The following is a 24,736-nucleotide window of genomic DNA, read 5'->3' as shown; positions in this document are numbered from 1 at the left end:
GAAGTGGACTCATTGAGCATGCACGGCTTTTCGAGAAGCACTCACTGAGCTGCAACAAACAGCCGCTGAATGGCGGAAAAGGAGCTGATCAGGGCCGACTATGGCTTACTAATGCGTCTCCCTCATGGGACCGACGGCAGCAGCTGGAGAATTTCTAAACAGTTTAGAAGAAGCCTGAAAGTCCAAAATATGTAACTTTCCTTTGCTCACCAAAATTGAATGAAAGCAGCACAAGCTGCATTCCTTTCTCGTTACAAAAACTTGCAGGCAAAATTAATGCTGGGATTAAAGCGGCCGCGCCACACCGGGATTACCATAGGCTGCATTATGCAGATGAATATAAACTGTATTGATGATACTGATTTTAAGTTGTGATGTCAGATTAACTGATATTAGCCTTCTGAGCATTTTGTTTTGCAGCAGGTTTAGAGATGCATCAGTTATTGGCAGAGATCAAAGTTGGTAAATTTCTCCGTGATTGGTTGTCATCGGTTATTGGCAGAATAAAACTGAAAAGTCCCCCAAAAATGTGCAGATACTAAAAACGCCTAAAACTGTAACGTCTGCCGCTGTGTTCAGTTCTGATGCAAGTCCGGGATCCGACCTCTGACATCAAAACGAGGACCGCCTGTTTAAAGACAACCTACTGCAGCACATCAGACAGATCAAGGCCTGGACTTTGACTTGACCCAGAACTTTCCATTCGTCATTTCTCAGCCACTCCTTGGTAGAAGTTCTGCTACGTTCTTGGGTCACCGTCACAGTTCAGACCCAGTTCTGCTTCAGCTTGAATTATTTCAGAGATAGTCTAACATTGTTATCAAGCATCGTCTGATAACACGGTAAAAGTCACGGTGCATTCTATGATGTTGAGCTGATTGGTTCTGTTGCGGCAAAGTAAAAAGAAAAGAAAAGGAAACTCATATATTATACAGATTCATTACACACAGAGTAAATTCAATGTTCATGGCTCACAGATAACGAAAACCCAATTTTCAGTATCTTAGAAAATTAGAATATTGGAGGAAAAGTTAAATAATGGAAACTCGTGGTATCACGCCTTAATCAGCTAACTAACTCAAAACAAAGTACCCTGAGCTGGTTGTTCAGAGTTCTGTATCCAAGAATATTTCATAGAAAGTTGAATGGAAGGAAAAAGTGTGGCAGGAAAAGTAGCATCTGCAAGCATCGATATGAGTGTTGAACAAAATCAAGTGAAGGACTTGAAGGAGCTTCACAAGGAGTGGAGTGAGGATGGAGTCAGAGCATCAAGAGCCACAAACCATCGCTGACAGAAGTCCCATTCCTCGAGTCAAGCCACTCCTTAATTAGAGATCGGACTGTGGTCAAAAGTCTCTTTTTGGAGAAAAGATCTTGGTTTTCCTTTGGAAACCAAGATCCAAGACTGAGAAACCAAGACTGAGAATCCACAGTGAGTGATAGTTTGGGATTTTCTCAACTCCAGGGAAAGTTTGGGCAATTCATATTTCGTTCTGATAATAAACTTTTTGGAGATGCTAGTTTCGATTTCTAACATGACTTGGCATCTGCTGACACTGCCAAAGGTATCAAAAGCTGCCCAAGAGCTGTGCGTGATTGGTCAACAAACTCACTATTGTCAATAGGAAGATGACTGACTGAATGATCCACTTTATTAATCCTGCATTTTGGAAAACCATGTTACAGTAGAAAAAAACAGACATAAACAAAATCACAATAAGCAGCAATGTAAGATGTATGTGTAAATGTATAAAAATATTGCACAAAGTGAAAATATGCATGAGAAATGGCTTAAGAAGCTATGCAATGAAGGTCACATAGATGAGAGCTAGTAGTGGTGATAAGTAGAACAAACATCCAGAAAACTGCAAAACAGCTGAAACACAGAGTTCCTTTAAATCAAGGCTTAAACCCCACCTGTTTAGTTTCCTTTAATTAGTAGTAAATGAAACACAGATGAACATGTTTGATGATGCCATTTGACAAAATGTAGTCTATTGCTTATTTTGTAATTGATGTTTTTATGATGTAAAGCAGTTTCATCTGCCTTGTTGCTGAGATGTGCTGCATGAATAAACCTGACTTGACTGCAAATATAGCAGCAGGCAAGTTATTGGTGCTACATTACTGGTTGTAGGTGTTATGCAGTCTGACAGCAGTTGGTATGACTGACCTGCGGTGTCTCTCCTTCCTACACTGTGAGTGTGTCAGTCTGCTGCTGACGGAGCAGCTAAAGGATCCTACTATGGGTGAAAGGAGTTCACCATAATTGATTTTATCCTAGCTACCGTTTTCCTCTCGCCCACCTCCTAAAAGGAGTCCAGAGAATAGTCCAAAACTGAGCCGGCCCTTCTGACCAGCTTCTTACGTCTCTTCCTTCCTGTCCCTTCATTTACTGACGCAGTAATACATGCACAAGGCGTCCCAACCAAGTCTTGAATGCAAAGAAAAGCACATACATTACTATGAAGGGCTGTACATTACTCTTTAAAATATCCTACGCAATGAATCCTATGTACTATTTGCATTTTCTGAGACACTAAATTGTTTTTTTAAGCCATTATCATTAAAATTGCAAGAAAGTGTTGGAATATTTAACGCCATGTGAGATGAATGTGAGATTTTCTTTCTAAAATGAGTGACACAAAATATTAAAACTTTTTTTCTGAGATGCAGCTTTAACCCTCAGGAGGAGCGTGGCAAATGTCACTGTCGGACAGCAGGGAATTGGGTTGGAGGTCGTTCCATCAGACCGTCAGTTCCCAAAACCATACACACAGAAAAAAAAACCTTGCAAAAGCGCATAGAGGGTCAGCGCGACCCCGCTGGACCGCGCACAAAGTAAAAAAACTTGAGTGGTCTAATTGATCCCATCTCTTAAGACCGCGGGAGGGTTAAATATTAAACAGTTTAGTGCCTTTATTTAAGTTCAAACACATTTATGTCTTACCTTATATAGTATTAAAAGAAGAGAAAAAAACATAAATAAATCACTATAAATAATTCAAATGCGCTCGAAAAGTTGGTTTCACACAACAATTCTTTAAAAATCAAACACTACGGTTTCACTGCGATCATTGGAAGTTATTACACGAGTTGCATTGTGAAATGACAAAACTAGCATGATTCTCCCCCCACGCCCCCAACAGAATTTAATAGATATAATTTACAGAACATATTTAATACGTCACATCAAATACATACACATACAATATTTAACACATGATCACTGTGTGATGGATGTGGAGCGTCTGTGCTAACTGATCAAGGACCTTGTCGGTGATATTGCACTGAGAGAAAACATTTAGAAATTTGACTTAAGCTTCACAAGCAGCGGCGGCTCACACGGCGTCATCTGACCTTTAACTGTCACCTGAGGTTATTTAATGAAGAGCAACAGATGGCTCAACATCACTGGATAAACCAATAAGGGAACGACAACACGGCATCTCATTTGTTTCCCGTTGTGCAGTTACACGGCTCAGAGTAAGAGTGGGTCGGGAACGGCTGTCTGGGCGACAGGATGGTGAATCTACAGCGCCACCGCGTGGGCGAATGACGAACCGGGTTCAGCTTGCTCAGTGGGCGCCAGAGGAAAACAGCTGCTTGACACCCACAGCAGATCCATTTTACACACACTCTGACCAGATGGCCAAAGATAAGGCTTCAGCTGACAGAAAGCAAAAAAAAAATAATAATAATAAAAAAAAATATATATATATATAAATATATATATAAATATGTATGTAAATGAATGGCTTAAAAAACAACAAATATTTAATGATCTGACAACTTGGTCTGAAAGTTTAAAAGAGAAAAGCAACGATTCCTGCTGCTGCTAAAATATTGACTGTTCTAGTTCTACTACTACTTTCTTTACCATACCATGTATGTTTTATATATATTTTTTTTTTGATGCATAAACACGAGCAAATAAAAAACAACAACTGATCCTTAAAAGCACTAGTAGTTTCCAAATAAACATGCTTATTGCTATTGACCTTTTTCTTCCATGAGGTCCTTTACAGAGTAACACAGGAAGAATAACCAGCTGATATTAGCTGCTTAATTGGAAATTATCTCAATGACATGAGGTACTTTGTTGAAATCGGACAAAAGTGAGGCTGGGTTAGACTCTGACTAATTTTTTAAAATCCAGCCTAATAACAGTGGGTTTATTTTAGTTGTGGATATGACAGCTGAAAAAGCTTTATCTACATTTTTTATTTCTAATTTAATTGTCAATGATGGCTTAAATATGTGTGATTTTATACTCTTACGCTTTTTGAATTTTATGTAAAGCACATTGAATTGTCTTGTACAGAAAATGTGTTACGTTATTAATTAGTCAGGCTATCTGCTCAGGTAGCCAACTTAGCATCAGCTGTTAAACGGACATGCAGCTCATGTTTTGCTAACTGCCTTTTTAAAGAGCCTGTGACAAGACATCGCTAGTAAAAGCAACTACTGAGCCTTCAAAGGTTTTTAATAGTAACCATTAGACGACTATAAATTCCATCACATTGCAGAGTGTCGCAATATTCGTCTGAAGTACAGCAGTGTTACCTAAGTGACAGTAGGAGGCTCTCTTTCAGTTTCCATTTCAGTGTCTTTTCATGTTTTTTTCCCTGAAGCTTCTCATCAAATATTTTATTTATCATTGTAAAATTAAGCCTTTTTACAGTCATGTACTTAAATGTAAATAATTGAGGCCTTCAGATATTTAGATGTTGCCGTGGTTCACATCATTGCTAATTTTCATAAAATCCAAGCGCACTTTTCACTTAACTACAATATCTTCCATTCTGCATTTGGCTCTATTTTCACTTCAAGTTAAACAACTGCACAAAGGCAGCTATGAAGCCGAACTGTTAGATCCTTTTGTTGTGGCCGACGTCCGACCAAAAATGAATATCCGACGTATTTATTTAGAATAAAACTCCTCAGGAGCACAAGTTGTACGACCCACATGCTGGTTCTCAAATTTGACTCTACATGTATGGATTTATCATATAAAAACAAAGAAGTAATTCTTTAAACAATAAAAAAAAAAACGTATGTATTCCACAAACAGAAAATATGGATCAAACTAAATGTTAAGATTATCTTTAAAAACATTCAGTCACTACACTTTCCATCCAATTTGGTGAGATAAAGGGCTAGTAATTGGAAACTGAGCCAATTTTGGATCTAATCTCTAAACACTAGAACTGAGAAATATTTCCTCGATTCATTTTTTTTTTTCAAGGTGCTTTTGCGCTCAATCTGACAATTTAGAAAAAGTAAGGCTGATTCAAAAGGCCACTGTGCCTAAAGGTCGCGTGTTTTATCAACTTCTCCTTTTCAGATAAACTCTCGGAACATTTAATGGCATTTGACCTTCTATGGAATATTAATTATCACTGATAAGCGCTCCTAAACAAATGGACATCGACAGTTCTCTCATGCATTAAGCTAGCAGGCGGTATTGCACAGTTCTCATTTATTCTACCTGGTCACATGTACGGGTGGGTGGAGAAGATGAGGGGTATGCTCAATATTAAAATGGCCTGCAGGATTCTACCAAGCCGAAAAACTGGATTTTTGTCTCTTGCCTTTCCAAAGGCACCTTCCTAGTGGTCTGCTTGCAGAGCTGGACCGTGCAGCCACCAACAAGGTGAGTGGAGTCTTCCTAACAACGGTGCTCAGTCCAGAGGAACCTCTGCCACGGCGGGTAGGATAGCAGCCGTGGCCTGCTTGGACTCCTTCATCTTGTCGAGGCCGAAGAGGAGGTCCAGCTGCGTCACCGGCCGTAACCGATCCTCGTCGACGGGCCTGAAATGGAGAAAGTATGAAGGTCTGAGATCTTCTGCATACAATAAAACAAACAACAGTTTTAATAATAAACAGTTTTTTATGGCAAGTCACAAATTACAACAACCTTCTGTGCGATTTACAGGGACTTGCAGGCCACACAAACCAGCACATAACAGAACTGAAAGACAATCATCAGCGATGCACGATTTATCGGCGTTAACATCGGTATCGGTCATTTCTAAACATACTGGTATCACTCTCTCCACTCAAACGAGGCAGGTTCTAATAACTGATGGTTATTTTTGTCTTGTTGCCGTTTGTGTTCCTGGAAAGGGGATCAGGGTGGGGTTGAGGGCGGTCATGTGGTATTTGTTTGGTAATGCAGCAGAGAACTGTGAGATTATCGGCAATGTTCGTGGCATAGGTGTTTTTTTAAGGTGTTGAAGATATATACATGTAAATATCGGATAGCGGTATCAGCTTAATCATTCTTTTCATATCAGTGGATTAAAAAATAAACATACTACATAGTTTCAAAATAAAAAAGTAAAATTTCCAAAATGTGGCATTTATTTGTTCCATTTTCTCTCCAGTTAAAACCTCTGTTTTTTCAGTAAATGTGCATCTACCAGCTTTACATATCTTAAAACTTTAAAAAAATGTTTTTGCATAATCTTTTTAAAATAGTTAAAAGTCACAGCTGTGTGCTGTCTGTGAACATTTTTCAGGTCTTGCCACGGTTAATAGTTAATTAGATTTAGAGCTGTTGCCTTGCAGCAAGAAGGTTCTGGGTTCGATTCCCGGTCTTTCTGCATGGAGTTTACATGTTCTCCCTGTGCATGCGTGGGTTTTCTCCGGGTACTCTGGTTTCCTCCCACAGTCCAAAAACATGACTGTCAGATTAATTGGCCTCTCCAAATTGTCCTTAGGTGTGAGTGTGTCTGGTTGTTTGTCCTGTGTGTCTCTGTGTTGCCCTGCAACAGACTGGCGACCTGTCCAGGGTCAACCCGCCTCTCGCCTGGAACGTCACCTGGCAAGAGGACAGCAACCCTCCCGACCCCACTAACAGACAAGGGTGTACAGAAAATGGATGGATGGATGTTGTACAATTTATTGTAGGTTTCACTGTTAAAAAAACTACCACTGCGTTTTGTCATGGAGGTGAGAGTTAAGGTTATGTATGGTGTTAGTTTTCTGCCACACTGAGCATTTTCTTCCATGCTGTCTCCCCCAACATGGTTTTGCACAAACTGCAAACACAAATTCTTATTAGTTTTTGTTAAATTACATCTTTCATGTTCTCTAGAAAATTACATGTTTAATAAATGTGAATATTTGTGTTAATAAAGAAAACTAACTTGTAAATGTGAAAGTCTATGGTACCACTGTGTGTAATGAGGAATACATCATCTTCATTATACGTTGAGCATGAAATGACCTGTGTGTGCAGAGCATGGGCCGTTTTCTGTGAATGCTCATTTGACACCACAAGCTTCTTTCTGCCATAATGGAACGCTCTATGTATGGAGCTCTGAAAAGAAGAAAATGTTTTTTTTTCCTTCAGCAATAATGCATTTCTTCATCAGGGGATTTCAGCGGTTGCTTAGCAACAGCGCAGAAATTAGTTACACAAATAAGATCTTATAAAAGCCGTTTGCAAAGTCAACCAGACCCATTTGGCTTAATGATTTCCAGAACTGTGTGATGTTGATGTTTTGTTTGTAGGCAGTCAAGTCACCATTTTAATGGAAGCATTAATGAAAAATATTAATGAAAAACAAAAACTTACAGAGTGCAGAAAAACACCAAAGTTGTCTTTTGATCAACAGTGATGGTAACATTACCAACTCATGGTTGATTTTATTCTCTCTTAAACAAGGATGTTAATGTTTTTGTCACTGATGGGAGTGTTCAGCATTTTCCCTCTGCTGTTCACTGATCTGAGATCTGCTAATATCATCTAGTCTCAATCTTTAATCAGTTTGAAAATCTGTCAAACAAAGAATACACTTTCAGCTGGATTTGGATTTTAGATTTTAGCCAAACAAAAATCAGAGCTTAATCTTTTGCTCCTTTTTTAGTCCCGTCTGCATCAGGCCTGATTCCCAACGAGACAAAAACATATGAAGAACGGTGGCTTATTAACAAGAGATTAAAAAAACGTTTTTGGTTGTTGTTGATTGAACTCCAACAGGTATGAAGAGGTGAAATGACCAGCACCCCATCCATTCAGTGGTAAAGAAATAAGCAGCTAATGTGGCAGATAATAAAACAAGAAGACGCCATCAATGGAACTAGACTGAAGCTGGCAATGCGAGCAGAAACCAGTCAGAAACCATGGCAACCTACTCTACCTACTCTGATTAGTCCTGTCTGGTAACTGTCAATAAACTCCACTAGTGCCAAAAAAATAAATCATAAGACATAAAAAAGTACTTTAAGACACCAACCTAACTTTTATTTCTACAATGACATAGGACCATTTTATATAGCAAAAACCAACAGCATAATTTATTCATTAATCTTATGTTCAATAACTTTAAATCACATTAAATATTAAACAAAGATATTTTTCTAGAAAGCCACAAAAATAAACTTTGTTTATGAAATATAAAGTACTAAAAGGCAACTACATTTACTTTGCTTTTAAATGAGCAGGTAACTAAAAACGTTCAGCCTTCCTGACTTTAGATCTTCATATTCTATGAACTACAAACTTATATACTTACTTCCCCAATCAGGATCTTAAACATGAGGGAAAACAAAGGTAAATGCAATGCAGCAATAGAATGGTCTTTTCAATTTCAATTTCGTTCAACTCCTTTTTAATTTAAACAGAGTGTTATCAGTTGATTGAAAGTTTAAGACCATATCTAAAGCCATGGTTTGGTGTGAAAAAAAACAAACAAACAAAAAAAAAAAACAACTTAGGAACTAGTAGGCCTCCACTATTGAGAATCACTTCAAAAAGTAGTTAAGACAGGCTTGATATGAGTGTTTTCTGTCCAGGTGGTAAAAACTGTTTCACATAGTGATTACAGAAGTGCTGTTCTGAAAGGTTTGGAGCAGTTTTTAAATAAGCACTTGTAGTAAGTGTCTGCCTCACTGGAAACAGCTGAACAACAAGCCGGTGTTGCTGCCGAGAGCTCAGGCTGCCCTCCACTGGAGTACAACGCTACAGACTGGTTGCTTTTGTTTTCACAGCTTTTAACACTAAATCTTTTAGAGAATCTGCATCTGTAATTTGCATAAATATATTTTAATCCTGTGACTTAACCCTTGTGCGTGCGAGGACTGAGGCAAATGGTACAAGTTTTACGTGTGTGGGGTCGGTTGGACCACATTTGTAGACACAAGGGTTAAAGCTTACAATTAATACTGATTAAAAACAAAGCATGTTGTGTATTACAGTACTGGCCACTTTCATAACCTTGTACAGTATTAGCGTTGGCATTTAACATTCACATTTGATTAAATCGGAATTGACTGTGCAATGTGAAAACGATTTTTTTCTTAAGTCCGTCCGTCCGTCCGTCCATTTTCTGCTGCTTATCCGGGGTCGGGTCGCGGGGGCAGCAGCTTCAGAAGGGAGGCCCAGACTTCCCTCTCCCCAGCCACTTCTTCCAGCTCCTCCGGGGAAACCCCAAGGTGTTCCCAGGCCAGCCGAGAGACATAGTCCCTCCAGCGTGTCCTGGGTCTTCCCCGAGGCCTCCTCCCGGTGGGACGTGCCCGGAACACCTCACCAGGGAGGCGTCCAGGAGGCATCCTGACCAGATGCCCAAGCCACCTCAACTGGCTCCTCTCAACGTGGAGGAGCAGCGGCTCTACTCTGAGTCCCTCCAGGATGACCGAGCTTCTCACTCTATCTCTAAGGGAGAGCCCAGCCACCCTGTGGAGGAATCCCATTTCGGCCGCTTGTATCCGTGATCTTGTTCTTTCGGTCATGACCCAAAGCTCATGACCATAGATGAGGGTGGGAACGTAGATCGACCGGTAAATCGAGAGCTTTGCTTTTTGACTCAGCTCTCTCTTCACCACTACAGACTGGTACAGCGCCCGCTTCACGACAGACGCTGCCCCAATCCACCTATCGATCTCCCGCTCCCTTCTTCCCTCATTCGTGAACAAGATCCCCAGATACTTAAACTCCTCCACTTGAGGCAGGATGACCCCCCTGAACGTAATTTTAGATCTTTGTTAAAATATTTCATCCATATTTCATCGTGTCATATTTTCATACAATACAATTTATCGCATCGTGTCGTTGATCATTTATCGTGAACATTTTCTTATTTTTAAGAATTTTGATTTATTGTCACGATAAATTTCAAATTGATGGTAAATAAAAATGAAACAATAAAAAAACAGCAGTATTTGAAAAGCTACTTTGTTTATCGTCTCCACTTGTTTGTTCCACAACAGCATAAATATGTATCAGTACATTCAGTAACTTCTGCAGTGGAGAAATATAAATCGCATGTCTTTAAGTTAAGTGTCTTGAAGAAATCTATTTCAAATGCAAATGGTTTTCAGGAACAATATTTGTGCCAGCAACAAGGTTTCCTAAAAAAAAAGTAATAATTTGTTGGGGTTTTTTTTTTCATAATCTTGATCATTATTAAATAATACAGCAAACCCCTATTATGAGCTATCTATTGAAATAAACCAGCTATTTTCTCCCTCATTGTACTTTAATTTATTTCAGACCAGTGGTTTTAAAACCCAGATAACTGCAGGTATGCTTGTGGTGTCGCTGTATTTTTTGCGTGGATTTGCTACAGTTATGCTCCAATAATAAAAACAAATTCTAACAATTGCACAGCTTCGCTATATCAGTTTTTATAAATCATCCCATTTCACCTGCTACTTTACAACTCCTCATTCACTCAAATGTCATAAATTTCAAGTCATAAATATCTTCAGCTTTGCAGGCCGCACAAAAATGACAGCAACGCGCCGAGGAAGCAGATCCGTCTGTCCTTTTCATTCACTGTGGTGTGTGAGGGGCTTCCTATATTCTAACATCTCCACCGCACTGCAGCAGTTTGCTTTGAAATGTTTTCTACATTTCAAAGCAATGTAGAAAACATTGCTTTGAATGTTGACAAACAAATCAAAAGAAAAACTAGCCAGCTGTAATTTATCGACATGAAATTCAGCTTCCTCTAATTGAAAGAGGAAGCTGGGAAGAAGAGGAAGAGGAAGAAGATTCAAACTGTCAGCAGCAGGAAGCATGAATGAAAGTGGCGTTAACAGAGTGGAGAGGATAATTAGCTGTTCCTGCTGGACTGCTAATCTACATATTACATTTTCTTATTATTTTTATTTATTTTTTACAAGTGGTTGAAATTAAGAAAACTAACCCAGTCCTGTAACAGGTGTACTTCTTTTCTGAGCCAAAATACGGAGAAATCTCGTTTTTGTACTTTTCAGCTCTACTGTTACTTTCACGGCTTTTAGCACGCTTTGAAGACACCAGTTAGCCTTAAGCATGTTTTCTTACAAAATCTGAATCACATGACTGCAACACATGACTCACATGACCATTGGTATGCATCGTTATGACACGTTAAGTGCAGGTGTGAGACCTACCCTTCCTCCTCCTCGTAGCTCTGCAGCTGCTGCGCAATCTGCCGGATCTGCTCCTTGCGGACGAAATCCCTGACCCGGTACATGGCGGCGTCACGGCAGAGCTCTCGGAGGTCGCTGCCCGAGTATCCGTCGGTCTTTTCGGCAATCTCCCTCAGATTTATGGCGTTGCTCAGCTGCGTGGGACAGAAGGACAAACGCTGCTGTGAAAATCACATCCCGCTTGTCACGCGGCCGTCCTGAGGCTATGTTTGTGTCTCAGTGAAAAAACAGAAGGCTATAAAGTCTGATGTGATTTATTTTTATTTTTATCGAGTGACTAGAAAAGAAAATAGAGCTGTGACAAAGTGACTGGAGAGACTGGCATGTTGAAAAAAAAAAAAAAAAAATCACAACTCACATTTTCTCCTGCTAAAATCAGCCGGAGGATGTCTTCTCTCTGCTTTGCATTCTGCAAAAGCACAATGTTAGCTTTGGGTTATACTGAGAATATTGAACTAAACAAATAAATCATCAAAGTATACATTGTATACATTGTCAAGCAAAAGTATTTTAACATCCTGAACTTTTCCTGTATTTGTCAAGTTATAAGAACAAACTTCAAATTGTATGTGATTAGAATTGCAAACACAAGGCAGAACAAGGTAGATGGAAGCATAATGATCATTTTACTCCACAGTAAAAAAAACCCCCTGAAAAGTATGGATGCAGTATTCAGTCCCCTTTACTCTCATACCCCTAAAAGAAGTCCCTAACTAGTAAATAAATTAGAAATGAGGGATAGGCGATATGGCTTAAAGATACAATCTAAATTCTTTTTTTCCATACCAGTTCTGATTTCAACTGAGTTTTTTTTTTTTTTTTACGTTCTCGTCTTAAACAGAAACTCAAACTGACAGAAAACATATAAAAAAAAAGGCTTTTATTTCAACCATCCCTTACATGACTTGTACGACTGAGTATTAGGGTCTGGCTGCATGAACACTTTGTTTATTTACAAGAATATAATCATAGTATTAGCAGAATATTCACGCAATTTGACTAAAAGAACGTCTTGACAGCAATCATCATCACATCAATTATAGCCACACAAACACAAATACTACTCTTAAAAGACATTCCCGCATTGTAATGTGTTACTTTAGGACACCAGTCACATAAAGAAGTGTGATTTCTATCACTAAATTGTGCACAACAACTGTATTTTCATATATAGTGGTATTTATTTATTCTTCCTTTCATTGAACAGTGGAAAAAAATGTCAAGGACAGCTTTGCAGGGTCGTAAACATTAATAATTAGAATTTATCATGACAACAAAAATTTTTTCATTATTATCAATAAACGATACAAAAAGTACCCACCCCAAGCGCATGTGTATACTGACCGGCAGGCCGACATGAAACGTGGCAGGCATCCTTCGCAGAATCGCCGGATCTACATCCTGCGGCCTGTTGGTGGCTCCCATCACCATCACCTGCAGTCCCACAGAACCACAGCTGCTCATTCACACACTGTGCATTTAACACACAAGATGTGTTAACCCAGTCCTGTCACGGCAAACTGAGGATGCCTGACTTTACCTGGGTGGTTAAAGAGGTGTCGAGCCCATCCCACAGGCTCATGAACTGGGCCTTCATCATGGCAGTGGCCTCGTGGTCCAGACTGGAACGGTTTCTTAGAAATGACTCTAAAAGACGAGACGCAGATTAAATTCAGCAATACTCATTGTGAATGTACACTGCAAAAGCATAAAACCTTACCAAGTATTTTTCATCTAGTTTCTAGTCCAAATATCTTGAAATAAGGCTAAAACAATTTGAGTAACTTTTAAGATGGATATAAGAGCTTGTTTTGAGAAAATACTTCCTTAATATTGATGAAAAACTACTTGTTCCATTGCCATATTATTTTAATTATCACAAGACATTTTTCCCAGTATATAAGTAAAAATTATCTGTCAGCGGAACATGTACTTTTTCATCAATAACAGGAATTATTTACTTAAAACAAGCCCATACATCTTGCTGAAAAGTTGCTTGTAAATTAGTTTTGTCTTGTTTCAAGTCTAATAAAATATTTTCACTAGAAACTAGACAAATACATTTGGTAAGATTATGTGTTTTTGCATTGCAGCTACAAAACACAAAGCATGAAGTGCAAAATGAAAAAGAAATTGACTTTTTTCTTTAGCTCCGCTAATGATCTCATTGATCTAAACGTAACAAAGCGACGTACAACTCACCGATCTCGTCGATAAAGATAATACAAGGCTGGATTTTGATGGCCAGCGAGAAGACGGCGGCGGTCAGTTTCTGCGACTCCCCGTACCACATGTCTGTCAGTGTGGAGGCCTGCAGGTTGATAAACTTACAGCCTGAGGCTTTGGCTGTTGCCTTGGCAATCATGGTCTTCCCACATCCCGGAGGACCAAACAATAAAACACCTGTAAACAACAAAGGATAAATCAGAGAGGGAAAAAAATAAATAAATAAAAATCAGCTGAAGTGTGGCTCGCTGTGCCACACAGTGAAATAACTCCACACACCTCCCTCAGGCATTGTCGTCACAACGTCACATGGATGAATCTGGTCATTTGACATTAAGCTGACTCGGTCAGAAGGATTATGAAAGGAATTCAAATAGCTTAGTTATTATTATTTTGAACGTCTAAGAGAACTCGGAGAATGTTCTTTTTTGTCACCGCATGTCTAGTCTGAGCTGAGAGACCAGAAATACTTGAAGTAAATGCTGAACATCTACTGTTCTACCTTATGAAGAAGTGTTTTAAGCAGCTTTTCCACTTTTCAAATCCTTATTAACTTGATAAAAACTAACAAAGTTTGCTGAGAAGATGGCTACTACTTTAAATCTTTCCGTAGTAAATGGTTGTTTGAGGTGTAGAATACTTGGGATTGGACTCTATGCTTTACAAGCAGACTGAGGATGAAATCAATAATAAAACTAATTCTATCTGGTTTTATAATAGCAAGTTATATGCATTAGAATAAGAGATTTTATGACAGTAGTGGGCTTCAATCATTAACAGCTGGACAGAAACAGGGGTGGAGAGAGAAGCTAATAGCGCCGGCTATGGGAATCGAACCGGAATCAAATGCTTTGAGGACTGCAGCCTCTGCATATGTTGCACCTTCTCTACCACTGAGCCATGTGGTGACCCTGGAATATACTTATTATTATTTTAAATGTACTCTGGGTTACCTTTAGGAGGTTGGAAGAGTTTAGAGTCGGGTAAAAGGTGTCTTTTCTGAAATGGTAGTATAACGGTGTCCTGCAGCTCATTAATGATCTCATCCAGACCAGCTATATCTCTCCAAGACACCTGCAAAAAAAAAAAGAACCCCGTAGAGTCAGGGAAAGCACAATGATCCAGAAAGATTAAAGATTAAATAAATATATGGCTTCAATAATCCCTGCGCTACAGAAACAGAAGGAGAACTTTACCTTGATAGTTTGGGGATCGACTAAGAGGGATGCGATGTTCATCTCATACTCAGTCAGTGTGATGCCCTCCAAGCCTATTCTCCTCATCAGCTCCTCTGCCTGGAGTTAGAATATGCAAGTCAGGTGAAGACAACAGGATCCAGAGTTGAGAGTATATGGTGCGTTGTCAAGGTTACAGCGAAACAGTCACACCATTGTAGCTATTGGCACCTCTGGTGAAGACGCACGAGATGAGAAGATGGGAATAAGATTGAACAAGAAACAAACACTCTGTGGGATTGTAGTGAAAGAAAGGGTGAATACGTGGAAAATCATATCCTTACTGTTAACCATAACTGAACCTAAATTTAACATTTGAATTTTTTAAAAAATCACAGTGACTGCTTCAAAATAAATGTACTCATCTTTAGGCTTTTTACACATCTTTATCTCGTGCATCTGGCACCACAGGACTGACATACCCGTTTTTTGGCCTGGCTTTTCTGCTTAGAGGTGGGGTCCATCGCCTCCACCACCCATTTGATGCTGTAGTATGTGGCAGCACCAAAGATGCTCAGCCTCACCAACATGCCAATCACTTCATTCCTGGACAGGGGCCGCAACAGGGCGTCTCTGGGCAGATCCTTCAGCAGCATCGGTGCTGGCTGATGTCAGTCCATTGGCTGGAAGAAGATCCGGCGAAAAAGCAGCAGATCGACACAGAAACAGAAGAAAAATAAGTAGAGTTGGATTAGATTGTGCATCATTAGAGCGTGATTTGGTCGTTAAACTCGTCTTACGTCAGGTGTATTGTATGGCGAATTATGTATTTAAGCGTAGCAGTTTAACAATAAAGACTTCAAATACAAACTTTACTAGTTGTGACAGATTACAATTAACTTCATGCTGCGAAGGACATTCGTAGGTTAGCAACTGTCGGTACGAAAAAGCTTCTGCTGCGCCAAGTATTACTTAAACACCGCGAATTGTTTCAACCCTGGAACTAGTTATAAAAAATAAAATATTTTATGCTTCTACATATAATTTAGTTTATTCGTCAAGACTACAAAAAGAGAGATAGACTTACCAAAACTGAAATGAGGAATGTTAGCAAACCTCACTGACGGCGCAACCGTTTTTGTGGCTCGGGTAGGAACAAACACTTTTGTTCCTGAACGCACCTTTCCTTGAGAACCGCTGGATGGCAGCACTTTCACGAAGAACGGTCACACGAATCAGCACCACGGACAGCACTTTCATAAACACGGCGGTGAGGTGAAATACAAAGGGAGAGTAGATGTATGATTTCATAAAACAATAATAATCTTGGAATCATCTAGAAAAGAAAATGCTTTACAACAGTGTTTTTATCTCATACCAGAGCAAAAGTTAAGACCACCTCTGAATTTTTAATCACTTCTCTTTTCTCTTTGGACTTTTAATAGGATTACAGTTATTTTATGTCCAGTTGTTGCATTAAAAGGCTTATAGTAAAGACAATGCCCTAAAAAATTTTAACTTTCACATTCAAGACAAAATAAGAAAATTCAGTACTAAGAAATTCAGCTGTTTTAAGAAACAGGGTATATATAGAAGCTACCTGTACTTGACTATCCACTGAATCCAACTAAAAAATAGGAAGTTAACGTAATGTTGTTTTTTTTTTACATATGAAATGTATCCATACATAAAGCCCAAACGACATAATTGTTATGGATTTTGTGTTTTTATGTGATTGTAAAGTAGAAGGAAAAATGCATATAATGGTAATTTAACTTTACTTCTTTGAGGAATAAAATCTGAAAAGTGTGGCCTGCATTTGTATTCACTCCCCCTATAGTGGTATTTTGTAGAACCAGCCACCGCAATATCTGCAGCCACAATTCTTTGAGTATTTTTCTACCAAATTCGTAGATCTGGAGACCAACATTTATGTCATAGTGTGGGGTGGTTGGTGGTGAGGAGAGACGCAGGTAGACCCAGGATGTTGTTGAAAACAATTTAATGAAAATGCTCAACAGTCCAAATGTCAGGCAGCACGGCAGAGCGGAAACACAGAGGCTCAGCACCGGTAGCAACTGAATCAAAACAAAGACTGACACCATGAGCTAATGCCGGCACAGGACTTCACAGTTCTACTGTGCCGGCAGACTAACTATCAGAGACGACGTAGATGTCTGTTAGACAAGGACCCGACAAGAGACAAAGACAACAGGTGGACTTAAATACACACGGGGTAATCAAGGGAACAAGACACACCTGGGAACAATCAACGGGGAAGACGCAGAGACAGGACTCAGAGGAAGGAAACTGAACACAGAAAACCCTAAAAATAAATACACAAAAACACGGATCAGGACAATTTCAAAGACTGACATGTCTGCAAACATCCATTTGCTAGTTTTGCAAATGGATGAAAAGTTTCAAAAGCTGCTTAACAGTTGTAAGAAGGGTTTAGATGTTGTAATATAACAATAATGATTTATTCATTGAATATTGAGAAAGGTATAAAAACACTTTGTCATAACTTTAATAACTGCACATAAACACATAAAATACATATTTTTAAAAGCTAATACTTCTTTCACATTGCTTTTATGAGAACTGTCCCGCTTATGCTTTGGATGTTGTGCAGATGGAACAATTCTTGCTTTCATTTTTTTTCTTTGAAACTTTTGGACAGTTGTTTTGATGTGAAACCATGGCAACAGTGTGTAATTTTTACTGAAATTACACATTGCATGAATAAAGATCAAATAATTCCTGACCAACCGCCCCAGAGCTCAGAGGAGCTTGAAAAAAAGGCAGCACTGATGAAGAGCAAAATCAAAGAGCAGAGTAAGAAACAGGAAGTCCAAACCGTCTCTTTCACTGATCATAACAGGCAGGGATCATAACCCCGACTCTCGCTGCCCGCCTTTCTAACCACATGGCCAGACAGAAAAAGGAACAGCAAAACCAACTGAGGCCAACAACTGACTGTGTCACCCAGCACACCAAGCTGTGAAATATCAAGATGCCTGACTCACTTTCCGTCAGAAACAAAATTCTTGATGGAATAAAAACGTTTTTGTATTTTGAATCTATCAGGGGGGCAGGAGGGGGGTGGGGGGGTATGAGTAATTTTGCCTTTATCTATAAATAAATGAAGGATGGTTTAAGATTTTGCCAGAATATTGTGAAACCTTTACATTTATACACCCCTTTAAACGGTTTGCTTTGTTTCCAAAATGTGCCAAAAGTTTTTTTTTCTTTTTCTTTTTTTTTTTTTTTTATACATACAAGTTCTCCTCCAACTTGTCTTTGTGAAACATGACGTTATCACTTTTGGACCGAACATATCTCTCAGGAACATCTGTAGATCCCTTAAGAACACTGTGATTAGACACCAAGCATTTACGAATGTCCTGGGGGTGGGCTACATGCAAATACACCCCGGTGTGAGATAGCATATCTGAAGACGTAATCTTTGTTTGTCTTCCACTCCTTTCCAGCACCGTCTGATAATGAATAATTCAGCCTTTCCTAACATCGGCCCGAAAGATAAGCCTCTAACAAATGGCCCGTTTTAATATGCAATTCATCACACGGGGGGACAAAGGGATTGTTAATTGTCACAGATTGTGAACCAATGACCACATGTAACTTTTTACCAATGCAGCCCGGTGGAGAAAGAACAGCAGAACAGGAAAAATGTACTAGATTTTCAATGCATTAGGGAAAAATGTCTTTTTTATTTATTTATTTATTTATTTCAGCCTGTAGAAAAATAACCATCTCTTTAGGGTGGTAAATGAATTCACCAGAATGGATGCAGGTATTCCATTCTGTGCCAACACGCTATATGCAGTCAAGTCCACCGTTGTTCTGCAAAAATGATACACACGCTGCTCCTGCAGACACCTTTGGCTGGGGAAAAATGCTTCATAAAAAGCTTTTAATCCTTCTGCACTGCAGAAGCGAGTCCCAGGAGATAGCAGCCTATAACGGGGCCATTTTGATGGGGCTGGGCATGAAAGCATAAGTTTGTATATCTGCAAGGAACAGCACAGGCTTTACATTCCAGCGATGCCTGTAGCACCTTGCCTGAGCGACCGTTCTCAAGCAGGTGGGAGTACAAGAACATTTTAAAAACACACACATTTACCTTCCTGTAAGCCTCCCTCTACTTTCACTGAATCTGAAGTATAACTCAAAGCTTAAATATTTTTTGCATTCTGAAGCTGCATAATGTTGAGAAAAGGGTCTTTGTGCTCTTACAATGTCTGTAATGTGGTTTTTGGCGATGTATTGTTGAGACTCTTTGTTAGTGTGACAACCGCTTTTACTGCTTCTATTTAAAATGTTAAACTTTGGATATGAAAAGAAAATCTGCTTTCAACCCTAGAATGAGACATTAATTTACAGTTGTCACCTTTATTATTTCATTTGCACAACCTTGAATGTTCCTCCTAACCCGTGACATTTTGCTCATGCATCCAGGCCTGTAAAGTTATTTGTGAATTAATAGCACTGCAGTCCCGTTGCTAATCTGACATAGAGCTTTAAAAATTGGTCAGTGTGGGGAACTATCACAGATTAGTTTAAAAAGAAGTGAGTGTTTGGATGAAAGCTGATTTGGAAATTTCACTTGTCGTATTTTAGCAAAGTCATCCACAGAGATTTGATGTCACCACTTCAGATTTGCTCAAAGAAATCCTGAATCTGACTTTGAAATCCGTCTTCCTGCAAATTAACACAAAACTATCACACCTCATGCAGGAACTCGGCATAACTCATGTTACCTGCTTTTTGGTAGCTAGATCCTCTGCAAAACAACGTAGATAAAACGCGATAGCCCTAACCGGATGCTTCTGACCTTTAACCTTGCTGACCTCATCAGCGTCAAGAGGCCTCCGATGACAGGTTAGGGCAGGGGTGGGCAACTCCAGGCCTCGAGGGCTGGTCTCCTGCAACTTTTAGATGCATCTCTACTTCAACACACCTGAGTCAAATAATGAGGTTGTTAGCAGGACTCTGTAGAACCGGACTGCACTTAGGAGGTGATTCAGATGTTGGATTCAAGTGTGTTGGACCAGGGAGACGTCTAAGAGTTGCAGGACACCGGCCCTCCAGGACCAGGATTGCCCACCCCTGGGTTAGAGCCTTGAGGCGTTGTCATTTTCATGGTTTTTAGTAATGTCACCTGGCTAAGAAGACGTTTGACAAGCCTGACAGTGGCAGTATGTTTTCCTTCCATCCACAATTTTGTCTTGGAAAGTACATTGAAGCAAGCAGCTCATTTGCCTCTTGATCACTGAAATTTAGGTCAACTTCCTTGACAGTAGCTCATTTGAGGCGGCGTTAAAAACCCAACCTTTATCTCCTAAAAGTTCTACAAGGGTCTTTTAATGTTATTCCTGTTGATTTAAAACAAAAACAAACAAAAAAACTAACTTTATTGTCCCTTATGATCATTTATTCAGCCTCCACTGTTTTTTTTTCTTTCACTTTAACTGATTTGGGAGGAGCAGGAAAAGGAGCCCGACAGACCAAACATCATTGTGTCACTGCAGCAAAAGAATTAGACGAAGCAGTGAGGCGTCGTTGGGCCTTCTTGCACTCTTTGTTCATTCTGCCAAGGTAAGTCTTGCGAGTCTCCAATCCAACGCCACCGCCAGGGGAAGGCGATTACAGCTGTAGTTCCTGACAACCCTTCCAGACTTCACCATGGTTACTGAAACACTGACAATGCGCTAAGAAAGGTTGCAAAAAAAAGTGATAATTTGTTTTCTTCTTTCTCTTCCATCACCTGAGACAGGTGAGAGAAGACTATGCATTCCCAATGGCACGCCAGTCCATGCATATATATTGGGCTGATCTCAGATCTCTAGAAGAGGAAATAACTTTGTTGTGCGCGGATCCAGTGGGGTGGAAATTCAAGATAAAATATTCCAGGGGGGGGGGGGAATAAAATATTCTGGGGGATTTTGAATTTTTTTATCATTTCTGAAATATTTCATAGGCATGTGTTGTTTTCCTCGGCGCTGCCGCCGTATTTTTGTGCTGTCAAGTAGGCTTTGTCAGCGGGCTGATAATGATGGCAGTTTGCAGCGAGTCGGTGTTTAGTGGCAGTATACTCAGCATCTGCGAGGATGACAGTGGGAAGTAGGAGCCAATTATCGCCGGAAACAAAGCATTACATTGTTAGAATCAGGAACAGTGACAGGAGGAAGGAGTCAACTCGCAACGGTGTGGAATTAGAAAACACGGAAACACGTTACCTAACGCGAGGAATGAAAACGCCACGTTAAATCTAGCAACAGTCATTAGTCAAAATGGGGGAGGGACAAATTCATATTCCCCCCCCAAGCTGTATATTGTTTTACAGCTTCAAGATAACTCTGATCCAACTGTTCACTAAATATTATCTCCTCAACCAGATGTTTGCTCTGGAGTTTCTGTGCTGATTAATTTTTTTGCGAAGCGATAAAAGCTGGGTAGCCCTTGAATTGCTAAAAAATAAAGCTGTATTTCCTTCAGCCCACTGGCTGCATTGCTGAGACCTAAATCCTGAACATCATGGCATGGATTGTATCCCAGTTTTCCATGTCTGGCATATAACCATTCATTTTAGCTTTTAAACTGGTTCTATTGATCCTGTGTCCAGACAGAGGGATAATCAGTASCCCAGCATCATGACCTGTTTGTTCTGAAGATCCTGCAGCTYCCACTTCTCTTCCTAACATGGCGCCTCCTCACCCTGATTCTCATACTGATAGGAGGAACCACAGAGCTCTGTTAGGATAAAAGCTCATCTTCTGAATTTGGGATATTTTTCCTCCAACAGGTTCCAGGGGAATCACCTCAAACCAGATGTTGGACTGGATTTTTTTTCACTGTCATTTGTGAATGTTAGAGCCTCATTTTCAACAGTGGACCTAAAAAAGTTATCATTTCGGAGAAAATCTCATCAACATCAATATTTCCACTAAATAAGAGGTAAAAAACAAAATTGTTTGATAAAGGAAAAGCCTCTCAGACTCTGAGCCCGACAGCACCAAACTATTTTTTTTATATTAGACAATTTAATTTCACATAATTATCGCGGTAGAAGACATTTGTTTGTTAAATACTTAATGAAACATATACACCGTGTTTGAAGTTTGTTGTAAATGACGTATAGTCACAAAGAAGGTGGTAATTAGTCCAAGTTTGTCATTTATTGAACGTTCAGAAATTACAGCGGCTGTAATGAGCCAAGACAAAGGTAAACAAAGGTAAAACAACCTGAACAGGTGATCAACTCAAAACCACTCGCACCTTTTTACCCTCCGTCTCTCTCTGTCATTAAAGCACACCCGTTGCCTTGGCAACCTCCTGCACTCCACAAGCCGAACAGAGATTATGTTAAAAATATAACATTCAGTCCGTTACGATATTAGATTTGCAGTCCATTAAAAATGCCAACTTTGCATTAAATTATCATAATTTACAAAATCATGCAAAGTTGCGATTTTCAATGGACTTTTAATGCAACTTTTAGAGCAACTTTGCATTAAAAGTGTCATTATTTATCGAATGACACTTCATGACAAGTGTCATAAACATTCATAAAGACTTCTTTATGTTCATGACAGGTGTTATATCATGTTTATGACAGTGTCATGTCAGTCTTATGCACACCCTTCAAATAAAGTGTTATCAGTAACTTTTCGTCAAGTTATAGGAGTTAATAAATCCTTAATATTGCTGAAAAGGTACTTGTTGAATTGACAGATTATTTCACTTACAATCCATCCATCCATCCATCCATCCATCCATCCATCCATCCATCCATCCATCCATCCATCCATCCATCCATCCATCCATCCATCCATCCATCCATCNCATCCATCCATCCATCCATCCATCCATCCATCCATCCATCCATCCATCCATCCATCCATCCATCCATCCATCCATCCATCCATCCATCCATCCATTCATTTTCTGTACACCCTTGTCCCTCATTGGGGTCGGGAGGGTTGCTGGTGCCGATCTCCAGCTAATATTCCGGGCAAGAGGCGGGGTCACGCTGGACAGGTCGCCAGTATGTCGCAGGGCTTTTGCTTTTTACTTTAATAAATCATAAACCCCCTCCCCCCACCCCTCCCAAAAAATTGCGCCAATAGAAAGGCTTTTGTTTCCTTCAGTGGGTGTGAAGGTTTTTTACTTAAAAACCTTTTTTTTTTTTTTTTTATAACTTCACACAGAGCTGGTCCAGTCAGGAGCTCCAATCTCCGACTCATCTCAAATTAACAAGGCCACTCTGCGTTCATATCCACTCACCACTGCTGTGAAAAGCGGGACTTGTCTCCGCAATCTTCTGGCATGAAGTATTCTGAAAGGTGCAGATGAAACCGAAAAGAACAGCTTCAATCGCCCCCCAAAAAACCATTTGCAATTAGAAAAGCTCCAGGAGAAATCGGGTAGCGAAGCTGCAGCGGGTGAGGATGACGGCCGCCCTCACTCTGGCGCCTTTAAAGAACGGAAACGGAAGAGCCCCTCCCTCCCTGTGGGGTGGATGTTTGAGTCCGGAGCGTGTGGAGGCTTGTCCCGTTGAGTGAAAACAATTGGCTAGTTCCAGGTCCAATTCATCAAAGTGACAATGCTTGGCCACATGGAAATGAATGAATAAATAAAAAGGAACACATTCAGTGTGCGGATAAAGAGGAGCCTGCTGGGTAGACGCCGTCAGAGATTGGCTGTCACAACGTATACCGTCCAGGCCTTCTGGGTAAAATGACATCCACCGACGCCGGAAGCCATGCGGAAATCGCAGACAAATGATGTTTGACGGTTGAAATAATAATGGCAAAAAAAAAAAAAAAAAAGTTCTTCACACCACTCACTTTCACTTTAACTCTTGTCTGATTGTGGGAAGGTAAAAGCAACTTAGCACAGACTCATGCTTTTAACATTTACCTTCCTTTGGAACAAATTTGTTTGAGCTCATGTTGTTTCTAATCATCTGTTGCGTGGGCATGCTGTCTGCGGCTTGAAAATACATGTTAATACATTTTTGGGATAATGATCTTTCAATACAAAACAGGCGAATAATTGAAATTGCCGAAGCTAAGTTTTCAACTTTATTTCTTTGCTTTAAACGCAACAAGTATTTTTTGAAATGCAGGCAATTGTTCATATTTTCATTTTGATGCAGGCCAGATTTCTGAATAAAATGTTGTCTTCTTAGGGCTTTAGAACTATATACAGTTTAACCTCAGCATTTATCGTCCAAAAGGATATGCTTCTTAACTTATCAGGGCAGCATATCTACCTTTTTTTTTTCTTTTTTAGAAAAACCGGTCTATAGTATGGAATATACCTTCATTCACTTAATATTCCGATTTAACTAAAACCTAATGTAACTTCTTTCTCTTTTGCTAAATGTCAAGAATAAACAGAACTATACAGTGTTTCTTTTTTTTTTAAATTTCTGGATGCTTTTGATGAAAAAACAAACTGAAGTTCTTGTTCAGGTTCCCTCTAAATGCCTCTGATTGAACCTTCAGTTCATCTGTCACTCGGTGAATTCAGCCAAGCAGGACAAACTGTTTTCTTTTTCCCTGCAAGGACCAAAAGTTTCCCTTCCTTGTGATGTCTTCTCATTCAGCTGTGTCGCATCATTCCTAGAGGAGAATCTGAATCGTAAACATCTCTGTGTTATCTGATGCTGAATCCTCTTTGGCCTGGAGACGACTGGTGGTTTGGGGAGCGCCGGGCTTTTTGCGTGCTGCTCAGGCAACCGTGCTGATTCTCGTTTGTGCTTCATACTAATCAATCTGAATCACCCGTTGGCCATTTTATCCTATTAATTTTGCGATGAAATGATAATTGATGGAGGTGGTGTGGTGCTTTCTGCAGTAAACAGAGATTCCTGCAGG

General features: G+C 39.7%; 1 protein-coding gene across 1 annotated transcript; it reads right to left on the bottom strand.

Moving 5' to 3' along the window:
• Nucleotides 1–1,630: 1,630 nt before the first annotated feature.
• Nucleotides 1,631–16,015, bottom strand: atad1a (ATPase family AAA domain containing 1a). Its single transcript, XM_008417600.2, has 10 exons — nucleotides 15,916–16,015; nucleotides 15,311–15,511; nucleotides 14,850–14,948; nucleotides 14,607–14,727; nucleotides 13,630–13,830; nucleotides 12,968–13,074; nucleotides 12,772–12,861; nucleotides 11,786–11,836; nucleotides 11,389–11,561; nucleotides 1,631–5,814 (listed from the first exon to the last, which is right to left on the bottom strand). The coding sequence occupies exons 2-10, from the start codon at nucleotides 15,482–15,484 to the stop codon at nucleotides 5,685–5,687; spliced, it is 1,146 nt and encodes a 381-aa protein (XP_008415822.1). The 5' UTR covers nucleotides 15,485–15,511; nucleotides 15,916–16,015; the 3' UTR covers nucleotides 1,631–5,684.
• Between the last annotated feature and the right edge of the window lie 8,721 nt (nucleotides 16,016–24,736).

The sequence above is a fragment of the Poecilia reticulata genome, linkage group LG9 (assembly GCF_000633615.1).
Source record: "Poecilia reticulata strain Guanapo linkage group LG9, Guppy_female_1.0+MT, whole genome shotgun sequence".
Lineage (NCBI taxonomy): Eukaryota > Metazoa > Chordata > Actinopteri > Cyprinodontiformes > Poeciliidae > Poecilia > Poecilia reticulata.
The sequence above is the reverse complement of the archived record's forward strand: the minus strand, read 5'-3'. Positions and strand labels throughout refer to the sequence as shown.